The following is a 23,034-nucleotide window of genomic DNA, read 5'->3' as shown; positions in this document are numbered from 1 at the left end:
CCTGCAGACTGAAGGGTCCCAGGTCCGATTCCAGTCAAGGGCATGTACCGTGGTTGCAGGCACATCCCCAGTAAGAGGTGTGCAGGAGGCAGCTGAATCGGTGTTTCTCTCTCATCGATGTTTCTAACTCTCTATCCATCTCCCTTTCTCTCTTTAAAAAAATTAATAAAATATTTTTTTTAAAAAAAAGAATACAGTTTAGTTTGAGCAAAAGTGAGGATTGGTGAGCTGAAAACACACATATAGAAGCACATGACATGCCCAGAGAAAGTAGAGAAAATACACAAAAAGTGTAAAAGATGGTGAAAGGGTCTAATGGAATATACCAGTACATCTAACTGAGTTACAGAAGCAGAGAAAATGAAGCAGCCATAATGTGTGAAGAATAATGGTAACGAATTTTCCAAAGCTAATAAGACAGGAGTCCCTAGCAAACATGGAAAGCTCTACAAGCTTCAGCGTGATAAAAAAGATGGATCTAGAAACATCAGTCAAAGCCCCCAAAAAACAAAGTCAACGAGAAAACCTTAAAAGCAGCCAGGGAAAATAAAACACATTATCTTAGGGTGACAGCAGTAAAACTAACAATCAAAAAAACAGAATAAATGAAGTTAAACTATTACACGTTTTCTGTATTTTTCAAGGTGTTAAATTTGCCCACGTTGGCCACCACCTCGGCTACCACGTGGCCCAGCTACCGCCAGCATGTCTCGCGCTGACCGCTGCAACCGCCTCCCAACTGGACCCCTATCCCTCCACGCTGCCCACAGTAAATGCTCCACGCGGCAATCAGGATGAGCATGTTAACATCTACCAATTCACTCTTCTGCTCAAAATCCTCCCCGAGTTTCCGATTTCAGAGTCCAAACCAAAGTCCTTACCGGACTGGAGGAAAAGCCTACAACGGAGGACCTGTGGCCCGGCCGGGGTCGGCGGCTGCGGGAGCATCATCCCCGGCACCCAGGGCCGCAGCAGGAGGCAACCAAGTGATGTTTCTCTCTCCTCCATTTTCTCTCCCGTCCCTCTCCCTGAACCGGTAAAAACGTACCCTCGGTGAGGATTAGAAACAAAGGTGGGGCCTGTCCACACAACTTCCTTAGCGCCCACCCCCCCGTTCAGTCCCAGGAACCTCCCTGTTCTCTCAGCGCAGGCCTGGGCCTCAGCACTCCCAGGCCGGCTCCTGCTTCAGACACTCCCGCCGGCCTCTGCCCAACGCCCCTGCTCAGGGAGGCCGCCTGCCCCTCTCCTCTCCTCTCCTCCCCGCTGCAGGCCCTCCCCGCTGCAGGCCCTCCCCGCCTGCCCCTCTCCCCTCCTCCCCGCTGCAGGCCCTCCCCACCTGCAGGCCCTCCTCCCCGCTGCAGGCCCTCCCCGCCTGCCCCTCTCCCCTCCTCCCCGCTGCAGGCCCTCCCCACCTGCAGGCCCTCCTCCCCGCTGCAGGCCCTCCCCGCCTGCCCCTCTCCCCTCCTCCCCGCTGCTGCAGGCCCTCCCCGACTGCTCGCTTTTCCTTCTCTGCAGCCCTCACCACCTAACGAGGTGTGCGAGGCTTACTCCCTACGCCGCCATGCTTGTGGGAGTACACAACCAAGGCAGCAGGAGTATTCGCCTGGCTTGTTCGCTGATGTTTCAAAAAGCACCTAACTGCTCCTGCCTGTCCCATAGCGGATACTTCATATTTAGTAAATCAATGAAAAAACTCCATTAAATGATTTACCACAAAACTAAAAATTCTTCTCACAATAACATTATTTTAAATGTTTCTTTAAAATGTAAAATATCACACTGCAAAATACAACTTTTAGTTCAATAATCATTATCTACTACTATCGTTAATACAGGTGTCATTAACAGAGTTCCCCACAAGGAGGCACCAAAATGACACAAGGTAAGAAACGTAAAGAGCAGCAATAGGAGAGGGATAGACACACTCCCACCAGGCACTTCACACAAACGGGAGCCCTCACTAGAGCCAGAACAGCTGCCAACGCCCATCAGCATCACTAGCGTATCCGCCTTACCTGCCCGTCCGAGGTCAGTCTCCCAAAACCGAGTTCTCCGCACATGTGAAACGTTTAGGAAGATCTCCGGGATTTCTCACTCACCCCACAGAAATGGCAGGATGCATCATGGGTAGCCTTGAATTTATTCAGGCTTTCACCTTACCAACTCACCTCCTCAGTGTCATCCTCTCATCAGCTGTCCTGTCTTTTTGCCCCTCCTCCCAATAGCGAAGACAGAAGTCAGTCCTGCTAAGAACCTGACAAGCTAACTTTCCTAACTAATAATTAGTCCCACTTGTTTTCACAGCACGATTTTCCAAATTTCCTCAGAAATTAGGATCCAAAATGATTCACCTGCTAACAGTACGTTCCCAGGTTCCCCATTAAATCCGACCTTTCTTTTATGCAACAGCAAACACTCCCACGATAACAAGTGGACACTGAACTGCCTCAGCTCTGGCCCTGGCTGGTGGCTCAGCTGCTGGAGCATCGTCCCGCCAACCAATAAAGGTGGCAGGTCCGATCCCAAGGCAGGCATGTCACCAGATTGCAGCTTTGACCCCCAGTGGGGGAGCATATGGGAGGCTACCAATCCATGTTTCTCTCTCACACAGATGTCTGTCTGTCTGTCTCACACACACCCCTTCCTCTCTCTCTCTGAAAATCAATAAAAACATATCCTCAGGTGATGGATTCAAAAACACTTCCTGGGCTCTGAAATACTATGATGATGTTAATCACCAAACAGTCTCTCCAGATCCATATAATCTTATAGAACAAAAAGTAAGTGCCTTCTTCCCAGACCAGGAGAATTCTCTGGACTATACTTCCAGAATATAAAAAATAAAAACAAGACAACTAACCCCCGCCTGACGCATGGGGGGGACAGACGCTGAACCTTCCTAAAGATAGTACAGCACCACCATCCGTCAAAAACAGGAAGATATCATGGCTTACTCTGAATGTATTTTTGTATTATTTTTACATTTATGCCAATCTGGCTAAATTACAAAAGTAATGTGGTCATTAAAAAAAAAAAAAAACAGAAAAATAATGAAAATGGGAGTCATTGCTAAAAGCTTCATATGCATACCTCCAGAAAGTTTTGACAATTCGTGTCTGTGTCAGTGTGTGTGTGTGTGTGTGTGTGTTTAGTTTCTGACAGCAGGGTCACACTCCTCTGATTTCTTTTGTTCTACTGTAGGCATTATTCTCTATCTGTACATAATTCAACTTCATTCAAAGTATAGAATTCAACTGTGTAAGTTGTAACAGTTTTAATCCACCCTCAAAACTTGGTCCTAGTCTGTTTTTCCCTAATAGGAACAATGTTTAAATTAACAGCCTTGTACAAATCCTTTTCTGTGCTCATCCTATGCAAATCAGAGGGAATCCTTCATTTCCAACAGCAGGTCCTTTTTCCTGCCACACAGCAGGAACGCTGCTCCTGTAGAGCGGAGCTACATACGTTGTTTTCAAGAAATGACAGGGCAACCTTCCGGTTCCTGGACGTAGGCTGCTCTCTCTCACCTAATACAGATCTGCAAGAACAAGTTCACAATCACACACATACACATGCATGCATACAGACACACTAACAGCTACATTCCTCATGGTAAGAGGTATCCGATCTCCTTACATCTCTGGACTCAATTAGACAGTCTTCTGAATTTCCTATGTAATGCCCAGCAAACAGTTAACATGACTTTTTATAGAACTGTGAAAAAACAAGACAGGCGACAATGCTGGCAAAATGCTACCTGTGATATATGAATCAGAGGAGTGAGCCCCATAAACCAATTCTCTACAAAACAGTTTACCTGCCCTGGAAAATGTCCCCAACAATCAGAACTGATCACTTTCTGTGTTGCAAATGTGCTCACATATACAGTATTCTAAAATACCATGTATTATATTACACCATGTGTTGTCTTTAATCTCATTTATAAATCTTACAGGCATATTAGATTTTATTTTACATTTTTGAAAGAATCAAATCAGTATCTTCTTTAGTTTTCTCCTTTTTCTCAACAAAGCCTTCCTTACCTCAAGATAGTTGAGGTGGTAATTTGTACTATGGGTGGGGCAGAAGTAGGCTTACAAGTGTTTCTATGGTAAATAACACAATAACTAATAAGTAATGATATGAGAATGCACTGTTTCATGCATTCACAACTGCAAACCTACTCTGCCCACGGCTGCGTTCACAGCGGCTTTTACATGCATAGAAAGCAGGTAGAAGATAGAGGACAGTAGGACTCCCTAAGACCTTTCCGGAGCTTTTGAAGTTCTAACCGAATCAAAATACCACGTATGCTAAAAGTTAAGTTACAATTTATAAGTGAAAAACAGATGAACGCCATACGTCCCGCTCGTCTTGGAGGCGAGCCACAGGGAGCCCCGCCCTTCCCGGCCCGGTCACACCTGTGAGCGGGAGCGCCACGCACCGAACTCAGCCCCTGAAGCACCTGCCCGCTCCACAGCTCGGCCCGGCCTGGGCCCGACCAGCGCGTCCCCGCTGAAGCCTGTGCAGCAAGCGCAGCCAGGTGCTGCCCACGGTGCTCAGGATGTCAAGTGAGCCAACCGAAGGACGTGTGTGCGTGCATGTGAGCACACCAATGCACACAGACATTGGGGGGCGGGGGGAGAGGGCATGCGACAGGGGTAGGGGAGGCTGGGGGAAGGCCAATGGGGAGGGGGGGGGAAGGAGATATATGCACTACTATGTGTAACACTTTAAACAATAAAATAAAATTTAAAAAAAGAAAAAAAAACACGTCAAGCATAGGCAGCATCGCCAAAAAATGCAATTCAGAAAATAAGAACATATAAAATATAAAGCTTACTATAAATCAACTTTCATTAATAGTACAGGCTTCAATTTGTTGTACAGAACATCTACTGAACAAAACTATCTTAAATAAATTTAAATTTTAATAAGTACGTATATCTGGTTAAATTAGGGATTTTTTAAAAACTTACATTCATAATGAATTAAGTGAAAGCCAGATAAGCAATTCCAATCAGCTTTGAGCCTGTCTCACAATTAAGAGACATGTTTATACACTCAATCTCAGCGAACGGCATCATATCAGTCAAGTTTCAAAACTGATCCTCCATACGTATTCAGCGACTGGAAATCACTGTATTACTGACGGCCACAGGCAGCAGTTAAAAAAGAAAAGGTCATTTCTACTTAAGAATGTACTTGATGAAGCAGTAAAATTACTCATTTATTAAGTGCTCCACGTCAATTAAACATTCTGTGTGACGAATGAGACAACAACAACCACGTGTTGCACATCAGAGTGGGGTAAGAAAGAGCGCACTGAGCCGCTGCCTGCTGACCTAGGCCCGTGGTCGGCAAACCGCGGCTCGCGAGCCACATGCGGCTCTTTGGCCCCTTGAGTGTGGCTCTTCCACAAAATACCACGGCCTGGGCGAGTCTATTTTGAAGAAGTGGCGTCAGAAGAAGTTTAAGTTTAAAAAATGTGTCTCTCAAAAGAAATTGCAGTCGTTGTACTGTTGATATTTGGCTCTGTTGACTAAAGAGTTTGCCGACCACTGAGTCCTAGGTCGTTTTCACGGATCAGCACCTTTACAGCACCTGCAGCCAATGATCAGATTAGACTTTTCAAGCAAGAACTGGGAATTTGGCAAATTTACTAGCTACTGTCTGGAGTTTCAAGTATCCTAACACTAGAGACTTTTCTGATGAGACGGTGGTAACTTGGTGATTTACCAAATGTGGTTTTGGGTATCATATAATGAAATATGTCAATGTTTAGAAAAAGTGCATACTCAGTGGACTTATATTTTCTGAATGACCAAAGCATGATGTTACAAGATCACGCATGAGTAAAAGACCCATCCAAAATGCAAGACAGACCAATGAACTTTAATGTATCAGTAAGAATATGATTTCAGGTTTCATACTTCAATTAACCTTAAAAAACACATCTGTTGGGATCTGCTATACTATCAGGTTATTCACAACAATCTGAAAAGGCTATTAAACATTCTTCCCTTTCCTACTCCATCTGTGTCAGACCAGATCTCACTCTACTGCAACTGAAACATAGTAACCTGGATTAAACCCAGAAGGAGACGGGGCAGTACAGCTGTTTTCTATTAAGCCAAACATTTAAAGGAAATTTGCAAGCTTACTATAAATAATGTCATTCATATTTCACTACATTTGTTCTCAAGATATAGGTAAATTTTCCTTTAAAGAATTTTATATTAACACGCAATAAGTTTATTGTTCATTTTTTTATTGTTCATTTTAAGTGAATAAATACCTTTTCAACAAATATCTCAATATATCTAGTCTACATAAAGCTGTGTTAGCCTCAATAATGTTTAAATGTAAAGGGGTTCTGAAAACAAAAAGTTCTGAGAAATGCTACAACAGAGAAATATCAAAACCAAAGCTTCTCTAAAAAAGACTTGAAAAAAATGTGATAAACACCAAGCAAGAGGGATAAAAAACATATTTTAAAAGAGAACGTACAAATAAACTATGTTAAAACAAAAAAAAGAAAATATCACTACATATTCTGAGGATATTAAATAATAACATTATTTCATAAACTTTATGCCAACAAATTTGAAAAGTTAGATAAAATGTTCAAAAGCACAATTTATAAAAATAGGCAACTCATAAAACACAGGAGTATGTCAATGACCCCTAACAAGGAAGGAAATGAAGTAAAGCCTGGTCACCACGAAGAGCCGGGCCCAGGAGGCTTCTCTAAAGAACTACCGACCACTGAAGACCCGCAGCTCCATTATGCAAATTACTCCGATGAAGAAAATGAGGGAACTTCTCCACTCAGTTTATGAAGCCAGCATAACCTCACAATAAAGACCAGACAAAAGATTTTTAAGAAAAAAAATGAAGGGTCAATTGCACTCATGAACAAAGACATAAAAATCGTGATCAAAATGTTAACTAACTGAATAATACAATTTTTTAAGACCAAGACCAGAGAAAAAGTATGTTAATTACAAGAAATCAAGATTGATTGACCATTTAAACGTAAATTAATGTAGTTCACCATTAACGGATTAAGAAAAACTTGTGATCATCTCCTTAGATGCAACAGAAAGTATTTAAACAAAATTTAACATTCATTCAAGATATCAACTCTTAACAGAAACCAAAGGGAACTTCCTTAACCTGAGGAAACATCATCTGGGAACACTACACCAAGCATCGCACTTCCTGGCCAAACAGGGAAGCTCCCCTTTGTGGTCAGCCCAAGACAAGGGTGTCCTCTCTCCACGTCTACTCGGAGGACCTAGCCAGAGAAGTAAGGCGAGAGAGAGAGAAATAAAAGGTGTAAGGATTAGAAGAAAGAAGCAAAACCAACTATTCATAAATAAGATGGTCGTGAAGACAGAAAACTGAAAGTATCTACAGAACCATTATTAGAAAGAAGGATTGAACAAGACTGTGAAATTCAAAATCAACTGCATTTCCATGTAAACAGCAATCAGAGGAAATAAAACTTAAAACGCAAACTCTATTTGCCTCAAAAAAAACATGAAGTACCTAAAAGAGATGCGCAAATCCTCTCAGGAAAACCCTAACACTTCATTGGTGGATATTAAAGGACTAAATAAATGAAAACATAGACAATGATCATGATTTGAAAGACTCGCTATTGTAAAAGTATCAATTCTCCCCCACCTGACTGAGAGGCAAGGGAATGTCAAGGTCACGTTGAGGATTATGTTGGGCACGCTGACATTTAAGTGTACATGGAAGCGCAAAGCACTAACAGTCAAGTTATTCTGAAAAAAATAAGGAATGAGTAAACAATTCTCTAATACATTCAGACTTACTAGACTATGCCACGTGTGGCAAGACTGTGGAATTTAGAAAAACAGACCAATGAAGCAGGAGACAGAGATCAGACAGACATATGTGGCCGCCTGCCATTCATGATCTAGGTGGCATGACAAACAAAGGCAGGATACGCTGGTGTGTCCAGTAGAGAATGCTGGGACAGAGAACTATCCACGTGGAAACAAATAAAATGGAACCTGTTCCTCACACAATTATCAACAAAAATAAATTCTACTCAGCTGGTAACCAAATTCATGTCAATCATCACACAGAGAATTATTTCAGATTCAAAACAACATTTACTAATTATATATCCTTAGTAGGCTACATCTTAAGGAGAAGCATCTTACTGCTAGTGGTAAACCTGGTAGTGTTCTACTAAAATCCTGTTTTACTGATAGTGGTATAGAGCAAATAAACAACTACAATAATGTCATAGGTACCGAGATTTTGAGAGTAAGACAGAAGAGATACTAAGTAAAAAACCTTCCCTGGAGGGGAAATATCACTAATCCAGTATTTTATTTCTTTTTCTAAAAAAATGTGTTTCCTAGTTCTGTCCACTGAAAACACCTAAGAAACAATGAAAACGCAGTAATGATGAATGCCGCAAACATACAAATCGTGGTCTCGAAGTATCAATTCCCACTGAAAAAGGACGGCGCGGGAAACAGCGTGGGCAGAACAGTTCTGGGACAAACATATGATCGATCTGATCTCTCTCAAATCCTCAAAGCGCGGAGTCGCCACAAGATCCAGCAATCACCGCAGGCGGACCCGGAGCCCCTGGAGGGCTCCCACCCACCACAGACGCCGTCCCGAGGACCAGAGAAGGCCGCCATGGCTTCAAACACATTAAAAACACAGAACTCTGTAAGTTTGGACTTCCCATTGCCAAAAACGGGACAGCCACGCACGCCCTCCTGAGGCAGGCCATCCACAGCACCCCCGATGAACCACAGAACCAAGCCTGCCTCTCACGAAGCTCTAATTATTAGCTTCTAGGAAAGAAGAGATGCGACGGACACAACCTGTCACAGGACCATGAAGGCAGAATCAGCCGAGTCCAGAATGTGAGCGATTCTACAAAACGTATGGCCCCGTCTGTTCAACAAATAAGTGGAGACTAGAAGACACCTGAACCGACGGAGGGAGACTGAAGACACAGCAATCGATGCACCATGTGGACTTTGTTTGGATTCTATGGCGAACAATTATGAAGACATCATAATTTTTTAAATAACTGGTGAAAATCGTAGACCGTCTAGGTATTACAAGACATTAAGAAAATTTGGCTACTTTTGTTGGGTGGGATAATAGTCTTATCTGATAAAGAGGCATACTGAAGTATTTACAAGTAAACTTATAAGATATCTGGGATTTGCTTTGAAATACTACAGATTTATTCATAAATTAGTTGTGCAATTACATATTAAAATAAATAACAAAACACGTAGATGGACAGGTGTATGGGTGAATGGGTGGATGAATAGGACTTCCTCAGGGATGGATCGATTCTAGGTGAATTAAATCAAATACGAAGGCAAAACATTCAACCTTTTAGATCATCTAGGTCCGTGGTCGGCAAACTGCGGCTCACGAGCCACATGCGGCGCTTTGGCCCCTTGAGTGTGGCTCTTCCACAAAATACCACGGCCTGGGCGAGTCTATTTTGAAGAAGTGGCGTTAGAAGAAGTTTAAGTTTAAAAAATGTGGCTCTCCAAAGAAATTTCACTCGTTGTCCTGTTGATATTTGGCTCTGCTGACTAATGAGTTTGCCGACCACTGGTCTAGGTAAACAGTTTCATGTTCTGGGGGCAGGGGCCGCATTTAAACAAACTTCAAAAAGCACTAAACGAAACTGAGCCGGCACACGTAGGCCTGCACAGACCCCGTGCCCTGTCTGAAGGTACTCACTGCTGGCAGCAGAGACTGCATGTTTTGGTTCGAGTCTGCTATCGTGGCCAGGTAGACCAAGTTCGTGTGCAGCATCTGTTGGTACCTATTAAAACAAAACAAGTATCAGCAGAAAATAATTCTTCCTACGTGCTTAAATACAACAGCATCATAATCATTTCTCAAAGCTAATGAAAGATTTGCTACCTGAACATCAATACATTTCACTGTTTCCTATTTCCTCTGCAAAACAATTCCACTAACTACCTTTAAAGAGGAGAGAAATGCAGAGGTTCCCTTGTGCTCAATGTTGTTAGTTAGTTTTACATACTTCCATATCTCATTTAATCCTCAAACCAACACTACAAGTAAAAGTTCTTCTTTTCGCCACTTTACAGAGGAGGACACAGTGCAGGGCGGAGCCTGCATGCTGAGTCAATGAAGCAGCCGAGTACGGACCCCTCCCTAGCAGGGCACACGCTTTCCTGAGAGGTCTAGAATGCAGAGGTCACGCAACTGTGTGCTTATTCCTGCCCCTCTGCCATTTTCATGTTGTCAAAACCGCAACCCCACGAACGGCCTACATGCTCTGCGAACGTGCAGCGAGGAGGTGGGCCCACTCTTCCTTCTCCCTCGGCAGCAGTGACTGACAGGATTCGCCAGCTGCAGTTACTACCCACCTCTCCAGACCACGAATAGGTGTTTCCAGGTACACACTGAAATGTGACCAATCCAAAATATTACCCTATATAATAAAGAGGTATTATGCAAATTGACCCTCACACCCTCACACAAGATGGCCGCCCCCATGTGGTCAAAGATGGCCGCCACAAGATGGCCAGCAGGGTAGGGCAGTTGGGAATGACCAGGCTAGCAGGGTAGACCAAGGCAAAACATTCAACCTTTTAGATCATCTAGGTCCGTGGTCGGCAAACTGCGGCTCACAAGCCACATGCGGCTCTTTGGCCCCTTGAGTGTGGCTCTTCCACAAAATACCAGGCCTGCAGGGGAGGGCAGTTGGGGGGGACCAGGCCTGCAGGGGAGGGCAGTTGGGGGCAACTGGGCCAGCAGGGGAGGGCAGTTGGGGGCGACCAGGCCTGCAGGGGAGGGCAGTTAGGGGTGACCAGGCCAGCAGGGGAGGGCAGTTTGGAGTGACCGGGCCAGCAGGGGAGGGCAGTTTGGAGTGACCGGGCCAGCAGGGGAGGGCAGTTGGGGGGCGACCGGGCCAGCAGGGGAGGGCAGTTGGGGGCGATCGGGCTGGCAGGGGAGAGCAGTTGGGGGCAATTGAGCTGGCAGGGGAGCAGTTAGGCATAGATCAGGCTGGCAGGGGAGTGGTTAGGGGGTGATCAGGCTGGCAGGCGAGTGGTTGGGAGCCAGCAGTCCTGGATTGTGAGAGGGATGTCCGACGGTAGGACATCCCCCAAGGGGTCGCAGATTGGAGAGGGTGCAGGCTGGGCTGAGGACACCCCCCTCCCCCGGTACACGAATTTCGTGCACCGGGCCTCTAGTTATTAGAATAAATGCACAATGGATTTCAAAGACTTAATATGAAGCAAAAGAATGTAAACTAGCCCTAGCCAGTTTGGCTCAGTGAATGGAGCATCGGCCTGCGGACTGAATGGTCCCGGATTTGACTCTGGTCAAGGGCACATGCCCAGGTGTCAGGTTCGATCCCCATTAGGGGGTATGCAAGAGGCAGCCAATCATTGGTTTCCTCTCATCATTGATGTTTCTATCTCTCTCCCTTTCCCTTTCTCTCTGAAATAAAAAAAAAAAATTTAAAAAACAAACAATGTAAACTATCTCATTAATGTTTTTATATTGATTACATATTGAAGTGACATTATTTTTAAAATAAGGAGTTAAATAAAATATATTATTTAAATTAATTTCTCCTCTTTCTTCTTGTTTAACATGTCTACTAGCAAAGGTAAAAGTACATATGTGGCTCGCAATGCATTTCTACCGGATGGTGTTGTTCTAGACCAGTGATGGCGAACCTATGACACGCGGGTCAGTGCTGACACGCATAGCCATTTCTAATGACACGCGGCCGCATGCCGAGGATGAAACATTTGCTGCTCCTGAGGATGAAACATTTGCGACTAGAATCTTGGAGTTAGTTTTTTCCTCAAAGTGACACATTACCCGAGTTATGCTCAGTTTTTTGGTGAAGTTTGACACACCAAGCTCAAAAGGTTGCCCATCACTGTTCTAGATGTTTGATAAAATATTCAACTTGTTCCACTCCAGCAGTCTCTTAAGGGATACTGTTTACTTCCGACATAACACTTCAAACTGGGTTCTTCTGAGTGATGGCCAATTCTCTACGTATTAGATCTGACCTGTGCTTCCTCCGTCACATACATGGATAGAACTGAAGGTCCTATGTATGTGAAGGCCTAACTTTTCCACAAATCAGACCTCCACAAATGCGAAGTCCTTATGTTGTGATGCAGGAAAAGAAGCGTAAGAAAAATTAATACCCACTCCATTCCCGAGAACAAATTTTCCTTATGGAAAAATCAAGGACAGTCACACAAAACTGGGTACACTAATGTTCATAGTAGCATTACTCACAATAGCCAAGGAAACAACCCAAATGTCTATCACTGATGGATAAATGTGGCATAGCTCTTGACGAGAGACTGTTAGCAATGAAAAGGAAGTACTGATTCATGCTTCAACATGGATGAATCTGGAAAACGTGCTAAGTGAAAGAAGTCAGTCACAAAACACCCCACATTCTGTGAATCCATTAAATTAAATGGCCACACCGGGCAGATCTACGCAGTCAGAACGGCTAGTGGTTGTCAGGGGGTAAGAAACTAGGGGCTGGAAACCGGGAGTGACTGCTAATGGGGATAATGAAAATGTTCTGAAATTGATTAAAGTGACAGTACAACTCTATGAGTATTCTAAAAACCCTGAATTATACACTTTAAAATGGGTGAATTGTATGGTATGTGAATTAGATCTCAATAAAGCTGTTATTAAAAAGAAAAGTAAACCAACGCAGAAAAATTTAAAAATTTTTAAATTTCGAATCAATCTTACTGAGAACACTCCGAGGTCTTCCCTTTATTCTGATAGTCCATTATACACTGAATGAGATGGTTATTTTCATCCAACATCTGAAATAAAATTAGAAAAAGTTTATTGTCAACCTCGTGTATCAAGTAAAACATTTTAAAATCCTTCAGATTTCTAGAAATGTTTATCTAGACAGGAGCTGAACCCACTCAGGGCTTTTAAACCTTATTTCACACCTCGGGCATAATGCCACGTTTCACCAACAATTTTCAGTAACTATTCCAGTCACTCTCCCTCTGAGTTGTTACCTGCAGCTGAGAAGGGAATACTTAACCACCTCTGCTAAACGTCACGGAAGCTTTGGCCTGGGAAGACGACAAGTTGAGTCCAAGTTGGCTCTGTCTCATTCAAACGCTTTTTAGTTAAAAGATTCCCCCTTATCCAGAATGAAGCGAAGACAGGAAAACTGCAGCCCAAGGGGCTGGAGGAGCTGGCTAGCTGCTAAGCTTCACACATCATGGTTTTGTGATTCTCTAAATATGGAGTCAAATACAATTTCTGTGTCTGTGTAACATGCATTGCTGACTTTATGAGCTTACCTTACTATGAAGTTGTCCCAAAAGTTTAAGAACAAAAGCATATGGGTTTATATCATCCTAGCATCTTATAACAACTTGAGGCCATTCTGGCGTTAGGGGTTAAATAATTCATCCCAGCAAACTGGCCCTCTGGAGAGGGTCGGGATGCAGCAAGAGGCCAGTTAGTTTCAGCGCTCAGTCCTGTCCTTCATCGTGCGGACACTGTCCTGTGTTCCCCACCCAAGGCAAGTCTCCTTTGCTGTCCTGTGCAAACCGCTGGAGATGTCAGGGCCTCAGATTTATCTGAGAGCCAGGGGCAGGAGTAACTGATCTCCGGGGCCCGCCTCACCCTTCCACCAGAGCTCGAGGTAGAAAATGCCATCGTTTGGTTAGTGCAACCCTTTTCATGAAAACACGAACATCGATTTAGCATTAACTGTGACTTTTCTTTCTGAATGTGAATCATCATCTGCACTTGCTGGGGGGAAAAATATATATATATATATTAACATTCCTCTCTAAAAAGTGCAGTTATTTCTTAAATAGAACTATTGAATGCCAAAAAACATATCCTTAAAATGCATTAGTCCAATCTAACAATTTCACAACATATCTTCTCAGCAGATTCCTCAACCTAATGAACTTCGTTGGAATATCTGTCTCATCTTTAAAATCAATCTCTCACACTACAGAATGGGGGCACTTAATTTGGAATCCATTTCTCCTTCTCATCTGAGGATGAAAACTAATTGACCAGCATCTCCTAAATTAATCACCCAAGAGAAATACCTTAAGATGTACTAGTATGTAAGAGTAACTGTAGGAAAAAGAGAGACATACTCAGGACTTTGCTACAGTCCAAAAATAAAAATTCTCACCCCGCCCCCAAATACGCTGTGTGTGCGTCCTTAGAGCTGTTGGCCAGGCTGCAAACTTAGCCCGGTTCACTCTATGAAAACACTGCCTGTATAGACGCTGCCAAGCCTGCGGGTTCGTGAAACAAAGCAACAGTTAGGAAAAGGTCAGGTGCCACCCTACAAGGAACCTGGCAGTCAACAGAGGCCGCCAACAGACTGAGATGTCAGAGGAGAGGGAGGCTGTGGGACTCGGAGAAAAAGGTGAAGGGATTAAGCAAAAACTACAAACAAACCCGTACAGACAACAGTAGGGGGGGAGGGGGAGGATAAAGGGTGACTCCAGGAGACTCTGGGCGATGAGCACAGTCCATACACAGACGATGAGTCCCAGAACTGTACTCTTGAAACCTGTTCATCTTATTAACCAAGGTCACCCAGTAAATTCAATAAAAAAATGTCGTAAATCTATGTAGCGGCCAAAGCTGACTTTTCTCCCACTTCCATCCTTGCTCCAGGGCATACAGCAAGCCGAAGTGTGGACGGTGGCCGGGAAGTTCCGCCGGGGCTTTTCCAGGGCGCACAGGCCGGGGGCGGCAGCGACAGGGGCAGCGCTGACGCAGCAGCTCCCAGTGTGGGTGTGACCCCAACTGACCCCAGCGTCCATCAGGGCCCCCCGCCCCCCAGCTGTCAGCTCCAGGAGGCAGGGCCCAGGCTCCATGCACATCTGCCGCAGATGTACTGGGTAAGGGGCGAATCCGGAATGGAGAAGGGGACTCGGTCACCCCCAAGTCCCTGAGGCTCTCCTTCACCGCCCTCTCACTTTACTAGGACTCCTGCCGCGTCCTCACGTCCTCCTGGGAGCTCCCCAAGTTCTCCAGGGAGCTCCCCAAGTTCTCCTGCAGCGTCCCCCAAACCCCCTAAGGACTCCCCAAGTTCTCCTGCAGTGTCCCCCAAGTTCTCCAGGGAGCTCCCCAAGTTCTCCTGCAGCGTCCCCCAACCCTCCTAAGGACTCCCCCAGTTTTCCTGCAGTGTCCCCCAAGTTCTCCAGGGAGCTCCCCAAGTTCTCCTGCAGTGTCCCCCAAGTTCTCCTGCAGCATCCCCAAGTTCTCCTGGGAACTCCCCAAGTTCTCCTGCAGTGTCCCCCAAGTTCTCCTGCAGCGTCCCCCAAACCCCCTAAGGACTCCCCAAGTTCTCCTGCAGTGTCCCCCAAGTTCTCCAGGGAGCTCCCCAAGTTCTCCTGCAGCGTCCCCCAAACCCCCTAAGGACTCCCCCAGTTTTCCTGCAGTGTCCCCCAAGTTCTCCAGGGAGCTCCCCAAATTCTCCGGCAGTGTCCCCCAATTCTCTAGAGAACTCCCCAAGTTCTCCTGCAGCGTTCCCCAAGCCCCTTAAGGAGCTCCCCAAGTTCTCCCGGGAACTCCCCAACTCCGCCAGAGTGCCGCGCGGCCTCCCCTCGGCCTCCCGCGACATCGGTCGGGTCTGCGCGGAGCGGCCGCGGCGCGATGGGCGGGGCGCCTCCAAAGTAACTCGGGGCGACAGGCCAGCCTCCCCGCGCCCCGCGCCCCGGCCTCCGGGCCAGCCTCCCCGCGCCCCGCCGCCCCCGCCCCGAGGGGCCGGTCCTGGGCTCTGGCGCCCGAGGAGGAGCCCGACGCGAGGTCTCGGAGGACCCGTCCCGCCGCCCGCCGCCGCCCCAGACCCCTCTGCCCGGCCGTCTCGGCGGGGAGGCCCGGCCGGCCCGGCGGCGGTCACCTTCTGGATGGCGGCGGGCGTGATCTCGCCCTTGCCGCGCTGCCGCGGAGCCGCGAACGCCACCGACATGCTGCCCGCCGCTCCCGGCCCGGCCGAGCTCCGGCAGCGGCAGGCGGGGAGGCGCGGCCTCCGGGCCGAACCACCGCGGGGCGCGGGGGGGGCTGGCGCGGGGTGCGAGTCCACGGGCGCCGGCCCGGCTCGGCCCCGGAGGCTCAGCCCGCAGACGGCCTCCTGGGCAGGTGCCCGGTCGCCCGGAACCCCGCGGCCCGTCCCTGCCCGGGCCCGCCGGCCGCCCCCCGGCCGCGCTCTCCCGCCCCCCCCCCGCCCCGTGGCGCGCGTGGTGCGGCCGCGCCGCCCTCCCCGCCCCCCCCTCCAGCCCAGGAAATGGTCCCGCCGCCGCGGGAGGAGCAGGGCGCCCGGCGCAGGAAATGCGAGCGGCCCGGCCCGCCCTCCGCGCCCGGCGGCCTCCTCCCTCCGCGCGCGCTGCCCCCCGCGGGGCGCCCTCCCTCCGGCGGCGCCGGCCCGGGTCTGGCGCAGTTCCCCAACTTCAGCCTCGCCTCCCGGGGGGCCGCCGGGCCTGTCCGTCCCGGGAGCGGAGGGAGGAGGTGGCACCGGGCGTCCGTGCCCACCGGGGGCACCTGCCCGGGAGCCGGGGAAGGCGCGGGGCGAGCGCGGATTCGCCGGTTCAAACGGCTCGGCCCCGCCCCGAACGCGCACCTGGTCGGCGCCCCACCCGCCCCGCGCACTTGGCCCCCGAGCGGGACCCCAATGGGCCAAGCTGTCAAGCTGCAAGTCAAAATGAGGAGAAAAACCCAAATTCTCAACTTATAGAAAGAACGTGGTAAAATGTGTTAGAATGGGGTTTGGTTTTTAATTCTAAAATTTTAATTTCTATAGAACACGAAACGTTTATATAAAATGTCACCCAACATTAATGAGGCTCAAAATCAATGTCTCAGTTTACATACAAAATAAACTGGGGGGGGGGGGGGTGTATTTTAAAGTTTTCTGTTTCAAATATGCCCTAGCTGGTACGGCTCAGTGGGTAGAGCGTCAGCCTGCGGACTGAAGGGTCCTGGGTTCTATTCCCATTAAGGGCACACGCCAGGGTTGTGGGCTCCATCCCCCAATGGGGGGTGTGCAGGAGGCAGCTGATCAATGATTCTCTCTCATCATTAGTGTTTCTGGCTCTCCCTCTCCTATTCTCTCTGAAATCAATAAAAACATTTTAAATAATAAAATAATATGATTTTTTAAAATAAATAAGTAAATCTTCGCCCCCAAACAGTCATGCGTTTCATTCGTTCAGCAAGTCTGGGTGTGTGCTCTGGCAGCACGGAGGGCACAGCGGAGCCAGCTGGGCGCGCCTGCTCCGCGGAGCTGACACCCGCAGGACCCACAGGGCAGAAACAGTACGTCCAAGTGTGAAGCGCAAAGGCAGGCTAGGGAAGGGGAGAGAGAGGGACGCCCCTGAGTCAGGATGGGAAGGCTTCGTTATATTTAAACCAAGACCTAGAGGATGAAAACACTCAGGCCATCCTTAGGAAGAAAGGGAAGGCAATTTATACTCCTACCAACAGTAGTTATTCTTATGAATTTAATTGTCCTTCACTGTCCCATGCCTTGGGAAAAAAACCACTCTGCTGTATCTGGATTTAACGTGATGAGATCAACTTGGAAGAACTTGTATTGAACTCAGAACCGAAACAAAGTCTTGTCCACCACTAACGTGTGTCCAACACCTGGCTTTTTCTCATCTCACTAGAGGCCCGATGCAGAAATTCATGCAAGAGTGGGCCTTCCTTCCCCGGCTGCCGGCACCGGCTTCCCTCTGGCACCCGGGACCGGGCTTCCCTCGCAGCCCCGGCTTTGTCCAGAAGGTCGTGTGGAAGGACATCCGGTCTAATTAGCATATTATGCTTTTATTATTATAGATTATTATAGATCATCCTCTTATCTTTATCATCTAGGTGCATAAAAGTACCTAAGTACAGGCAGTCCTCTGGTTACGTCGGACTTGACGTACGTTGTTTCATGGTTACGTCGCCATCTCCCATTTATTTATAAAAAAAAGTTCCGTCATTTCGATGTCTGTACATATGTGCTTAATTTTTTTATTTTTTATTTACCACAAGTAAAGGTCGGGAATTGTTATCTTTTAATTTTTTTTTTACTGTGTCACTTCATTCCTGCTGTGTCTGTGCTCCATGTGAGTGACATAGGTGCTTATGTAGGTGGGTTCCGACTTCCGGCGGAAATCGCGTTATGTCGCCATAGGGAGGGATCTCCCAGGGAACCCAGGGACCTACTGTGGTTAGAACAGTACTTCGGTGGGAAAATTATAGCCGAGCAGATAGCAACGAAATCTTAAAGAGCAACATGAACTAGCAGGAATCGTCTGAATGTCTGTATCCCAGTTTTTAAAAAGTGCGAAGGGGTTTGTTTTCCCAGGAGGTCCCTTCTGTTTAAAGGACTGCCCCCCAACTGAAAGCCGGCAGCACCGGGCCAGCCCCGGGGTGAAGGGTCAGGGCGGCAGGGCAGGGCCGGTGACACCAGGTGTGCCACAAAATGACCATCATGCTTTCCTGCGGGCCCAGCACACGGAATGTGGCGGGAAGCACTGGAGTACAGGTCCAGCCCAAACACATCATCTCCCCAAGAGAAGACCCTTTAAAGGGACCCTGTCCTACGCTCACGCTCCCTTGGCAAACACAGTCAGCTTAACTTGGAAAAGCAGAAAACCCAGAGAGGGAAGACTGCGACCTACAGGAACTTCCTTGGAGTTTGGAGCCTTCGTTACCTGTAAGAGCCCCGCGTTGAGGAAAATAGTCAGGGTACCGAACACCAGGCAAACCCCGCCTCCCTCGCCTCACCATTCGTTTTGGAGAGAGGAATCTCAAGGTGCAGACGAGTGGCAGTAGAGTTGGGAGGGACAGGGAATAAAGAAACCCCAGCATTCAGTAAAGAGAAAATGGAGACTAAAGACGGGAAGTTGCTCCAAGCCTGAGAAATTACTCAGAACTTAAAAATGAGCTACCTGGCCCTGGCCAGTGTGTTCAGTAGTTAGGGCGCCAGCCCGGCACTGACGGCTCCCAGGTTTGATTCCAGGACGTGGGCACGCACCTGGGTTGTGGGTTCCCTCCCCACCCCAGGGCACATGCAGGAAGCAGCCCAATCACGGGTCTCTCTAGCATCGATGTTTCTCTCTCTTTCCCCCTTCCTTCCCTCCCTCCCACTCTCTCTGAAAAGCATGGAGGAACTATCCTCTGGTGAGGATTAAAAAAATGAGCTGCCCAGGCAACCATCTCCCCATCAGAACAGGCAGCCCCACTGTTCCGGCTGCTCTGGGGCGAGGCACCTGAAGAAGGAACTGCGGTCACACAAAGAGGGGAAGGGTTTTCAGAATGACCCAGCAGAACACACACGGCTCAGACTAAGTAAAATTCCCGCGTGAACAATTAAATCCTGGTTATTGACACCAATGAATGTAGATGCACTTAACCCAAAAAAGGAAATCAGAAATGCCATGTTTGATTTTCAAATGTTTCCATTTTTAACGTTTTACGTGAACTTGTTTGTATTCTTTAGATGCAGTTCACTGAACTGCTGCCGTGCTCCGGGACTCTGCGCAATCTTAGTGAAACTATATGACGACGGCATTAACACTGTCTAATCCACACACAGAAAGATGCCTGTGCAGCGACAAGCATTTAACACTTACCGCTTTAGAATAATGCAACACACAGACGATCACCTTTTCTGGTACTTCAAGCCCCTGTGCTGCCATAAATTCTTAGAATACATCGGGAGGCACAGACCAAGCCTGTCTCCGTGTAATTGGTCTCAGAGCGAAACCCCTCAGGTAATATCTTTCAAAATATTTCTGCCGTCTCCATGGCATTTGCTGAGTCATTTTGAGTTGTGGCTTCCACAGATGCCAAGACTATAAGGAGAAGAGCGTACATCTATATAGACAGGCATTATTCTAGAGAAGAACAGATCGCCTTCCCCAGTTCTCCATAAAATGCTTTCTCTCCAGAACTCCAGAAGATGTCCTTCAAAGTAGACGATAGCAAAGCCCATTTAGGGCCTCTCCGTCTCTTCTTACGGTGTCAAACGCACTGAGTGGAGCAGGAGCTGACTCAATTACATTTGGGGGATAGGATAAGAAAATATTGCTTTAAACAATTAGTTTCTCTGTGCAACTCTGCAGCCTGGACTCACTGTGACAAATGCCCGGGTTTGGAGTGGCCACTTCGTCCACCGACGGCATGACACCGGACGGGTCATTTCTGCACCTCACTCGCCTCACTGGAAAACCGCCACCCCGTCGGAAAGGCTGTTAGAAATAGTAAGGCGTTTGTTTATTTAGCATGTATTATGTACAGCCAATATCCTAGGTGAGTATCTCACATTACGTTCTGAAGATTGACACAAATTTTCTAACAGGTAAAACATGTAAAAACGCATGGGGTATTGTAACTTACTAAACAAGGATGAGATTTGTTCTTAATAACCCAGTAAGGAGAAAAGTGTATACTTGATGACTAGAAAGGACTTGGTAGTTCAGTCTACCCTTGGGAAATTTCCTGGCTAAAATTTAGAGAGCAAGTGATCTTTTTCCAATTTAGAATGTTCTCTGACCTTTGTGCATGACGTGCAGTTACTCTAGTAAAAGAATATAATGACTCTTCTCGAACTGCTTCACAGTTTACAGAGAGGGTGGTAATATACTAACTTCCCTTTGAGTTGTTATGAATGAGCTAATTTTTCTATGAATGGTACGGTAGGCAGAATAATTTCATTCTCACAAAGATAACCACCTCCCAACCCACAGAACCTGTGAATAGTATGACAAGTTACATGGCAAAGTGGAATTGAGATTCCAGATAGAATAGGATGTTTGCACACGCGTTGCGCTCATTCAGACAACCCATGTCAATCTCTCTATGTCAAGGTCAACCCATAAGGAGGTACATGGGTTGACCTTGACATAGGGAGATTGACATGGGTTGTCTGAATGAGCGCAACGCGTGCGCAAACATCCTTAAGTGAGGAACAGTTGAGATTGAAGAGTCCTAATCAGAGTGATGGCATCTGGAGCAAGACTTGCCTGGCTGTGAAGACGGAGGGGTGCTGCGGCAAGGCATGTGGGGAGCTTCTACAAGTGAGAAGAGTCAAGGAAGCGGGTCTCCCCTAACATCTCTGCCATCGAACACGATCCTGCTAACCCTTCATTACAGCCAGTGAGGCCCATGTTGCACATCTGACCTCCCAAACTGTAAGATGATCAATTTGTGTTGTTCTAAGCCATTGGGTTTGTGATAATTTGTCACAGCTGCAATAGGGTTTTTTCCCCATCTCACATGTATGGGTGAATTAGGCGATGTGCACTAAAATATTAAGTCACTTAATATGCTACAAACTACTGTCCTAATATATATTAAGCTAACCAAACAATCACATTTGTGACACATTTTCTGAAAAGGAAAGTAAGAGCATAATAGCATCGTGCAGTCACGTAGAAACCATGATTTCAGCCTGTGACCTCCAGAATTGGGGGAAAATAAACGTCTACTATTTTTAAGCCACCAAGTTTGTAGTGATTTATTACCGTAGCCATAGGAAACTAATACAAAGGCCAAGATAATTCAATGGAGAAAGGATTTTTTTGGAAGAGCTAGATATACACTTTTAAATGAACTTTGACCTTTTCTTCACATACAATAAAGTTGACTGCTATCAATAAGTCAACAAACAAGTGCTGGTGAGGATGTGGAGAAAAGGAGACTTTCCTGTACTGCTGGGCAAAACAGTGTTGTTTCCTCAAAAAATTAAAAATGGAGCTGCCTCCTGACCCAGCAATTCCACTTCCGGGTACATATCCTAAGGATCCCCAAACACCCATCAGGAGGATGTGCACCCTACGTTCAGAGCAGCACAATGTACAACAGCCAAGACGTGGGGGCGGCCACCGCGTTTGCACAGGTTCAAGCCTCGGACTGACGAGAGGGCAGGTCCTCTCCTGGCAAAGCCATGTGCAGGTCCCAGCTTGAAGGGCAAAGCCCTCCCAGCACCATTACAGCCAAAGGCTATGGTTGTAAGCTTGACCCTATGTCCCAACCTGTGGTCCCACGTGGCTGAGTGATGTGGACTTGAGGGAGTTCAGGTGCATGTCATTGAGTAGATTAGAAACACGCAAGAACCTTGTGACCACGCCCTTGGTTTGCCTCCTGGAATCTGGCTATAAAATCAAGACTTGGCTTGCAGGCCGTGGCGCTGTCTCTCCATCAGAGAGGGCAGCGTCCCACCCAGACCCAGCTTTCTTCTCTTCTCTGTCTTTTCTCAATCCTTCACCGCCCCCTCTCAGGCTCACCGAACCTCGGCTCATATGGCACCCACCGTGGGGCTGAGTATGCCATGGCCGGCTGGCTGGGCACACCAAGCTCTGGAAACAGCCCAAGTGCCCATCAGGAGATGAGGGGACACAGAAGCTGTGGTCCAGCCCAGCCCGTGTGGCTCGGTGGTTGAGGCTGGACCTATGGACCAGGAGGTCAGGGCGCACAGGCTGCCGCTCCATTGGGATGGGGCGGGAGGCGGCCCCTCCATGAATCTCTCTCATCACTGGTGTTTCTCTCTCTCCCTCTTCCTCTCTGAAATCAGTAAGAGCACGTTAAAAAAATAAAACATCGATGATGAGAGAGAGTCATGGATCGGCTGCCTCCTGCACGCCCCCACCGGGAGTCCGGCCACAACCCGGGCCTGTGCCCCGCTGGGAACAGAAGCAGGACGTCCTGGTCCGCAGGTCACACTCAACCCCCCAGCGGCTCAGGCCGGGCTGCACCCCCATCTTGATGTGTGTTTGTACCGGGCGATCAGACCGCACCCCGGTCACCGCCTGGAGGACCCGGGAGCTGGGCCTCTGCCAGCCGCGCACAGCCTGGCCCGGGGTGGGCCCCCGGGGCTCCTCCCTCCTCCCCCACATCCCTTCCCCCTCCCCGGTTCTCCCCCCTCCCCCCCACGGGCAGAGAGCTGGCGGGCACTTCCGCCCGGACCCCATCACGCACTTCCAC

The 23,034-nt window shown here is 47.7% G+C and overlaps 1 protein-coding gene across 2 annotated transcripts in view; it reads right to left on the bottom strand.

Annotated features, from left to right (window-relative positions):
* Positions 1-16,151, bottom strand: part of SS18 (SS18 subunit of BAF chromatin remodeling complex) — a 40,583-nt gene extending 24,432 nt beyond the window's left edge. The window contains exons 1-3 of one of the 2 annotated variants that reach the window (XM_079784489.1): positions 15,962-16,151; positions 12,805-12,881; positions 9,769-9,853 (exon numbers count right to left, since the gene is read on the bottom strand). In XM_079784489.1, the coding sequence (XP_079640615.1) occupies positions 9,769-9,853; positions 12,805-12,881; positions 15,962-16,030 (231 nt within the window). In that variant the 5' untranslated portion in view covers positions 16,031-16,151. The remainder of the gene's footprint in view (positions 1-9,768; positions 9,854-12,804; positions 12,882-15,961) is intronic. The other variant, XM_079784490.1, reaches the window with a different exon arrangement.
* Positions 16,152-23,034: the final 6,883 nt, after the last annotated feature.

Source organism: Cnephaeus nilssonii (genome assembly GCF_951640355.1).
Source record: "Cnephaeus nilssonii genome assembly, chromosome: 11".
Lineage (NCBI taxonomy): Eukaryota > Metazoa > Chordata > Mammalia > Chiroptera > Vespertilionidae > Cnephaeus > Cnephaeus nilssonii.
This window is presented reverse-complemented; position numbering and strand designations above follow the sequence as displayed.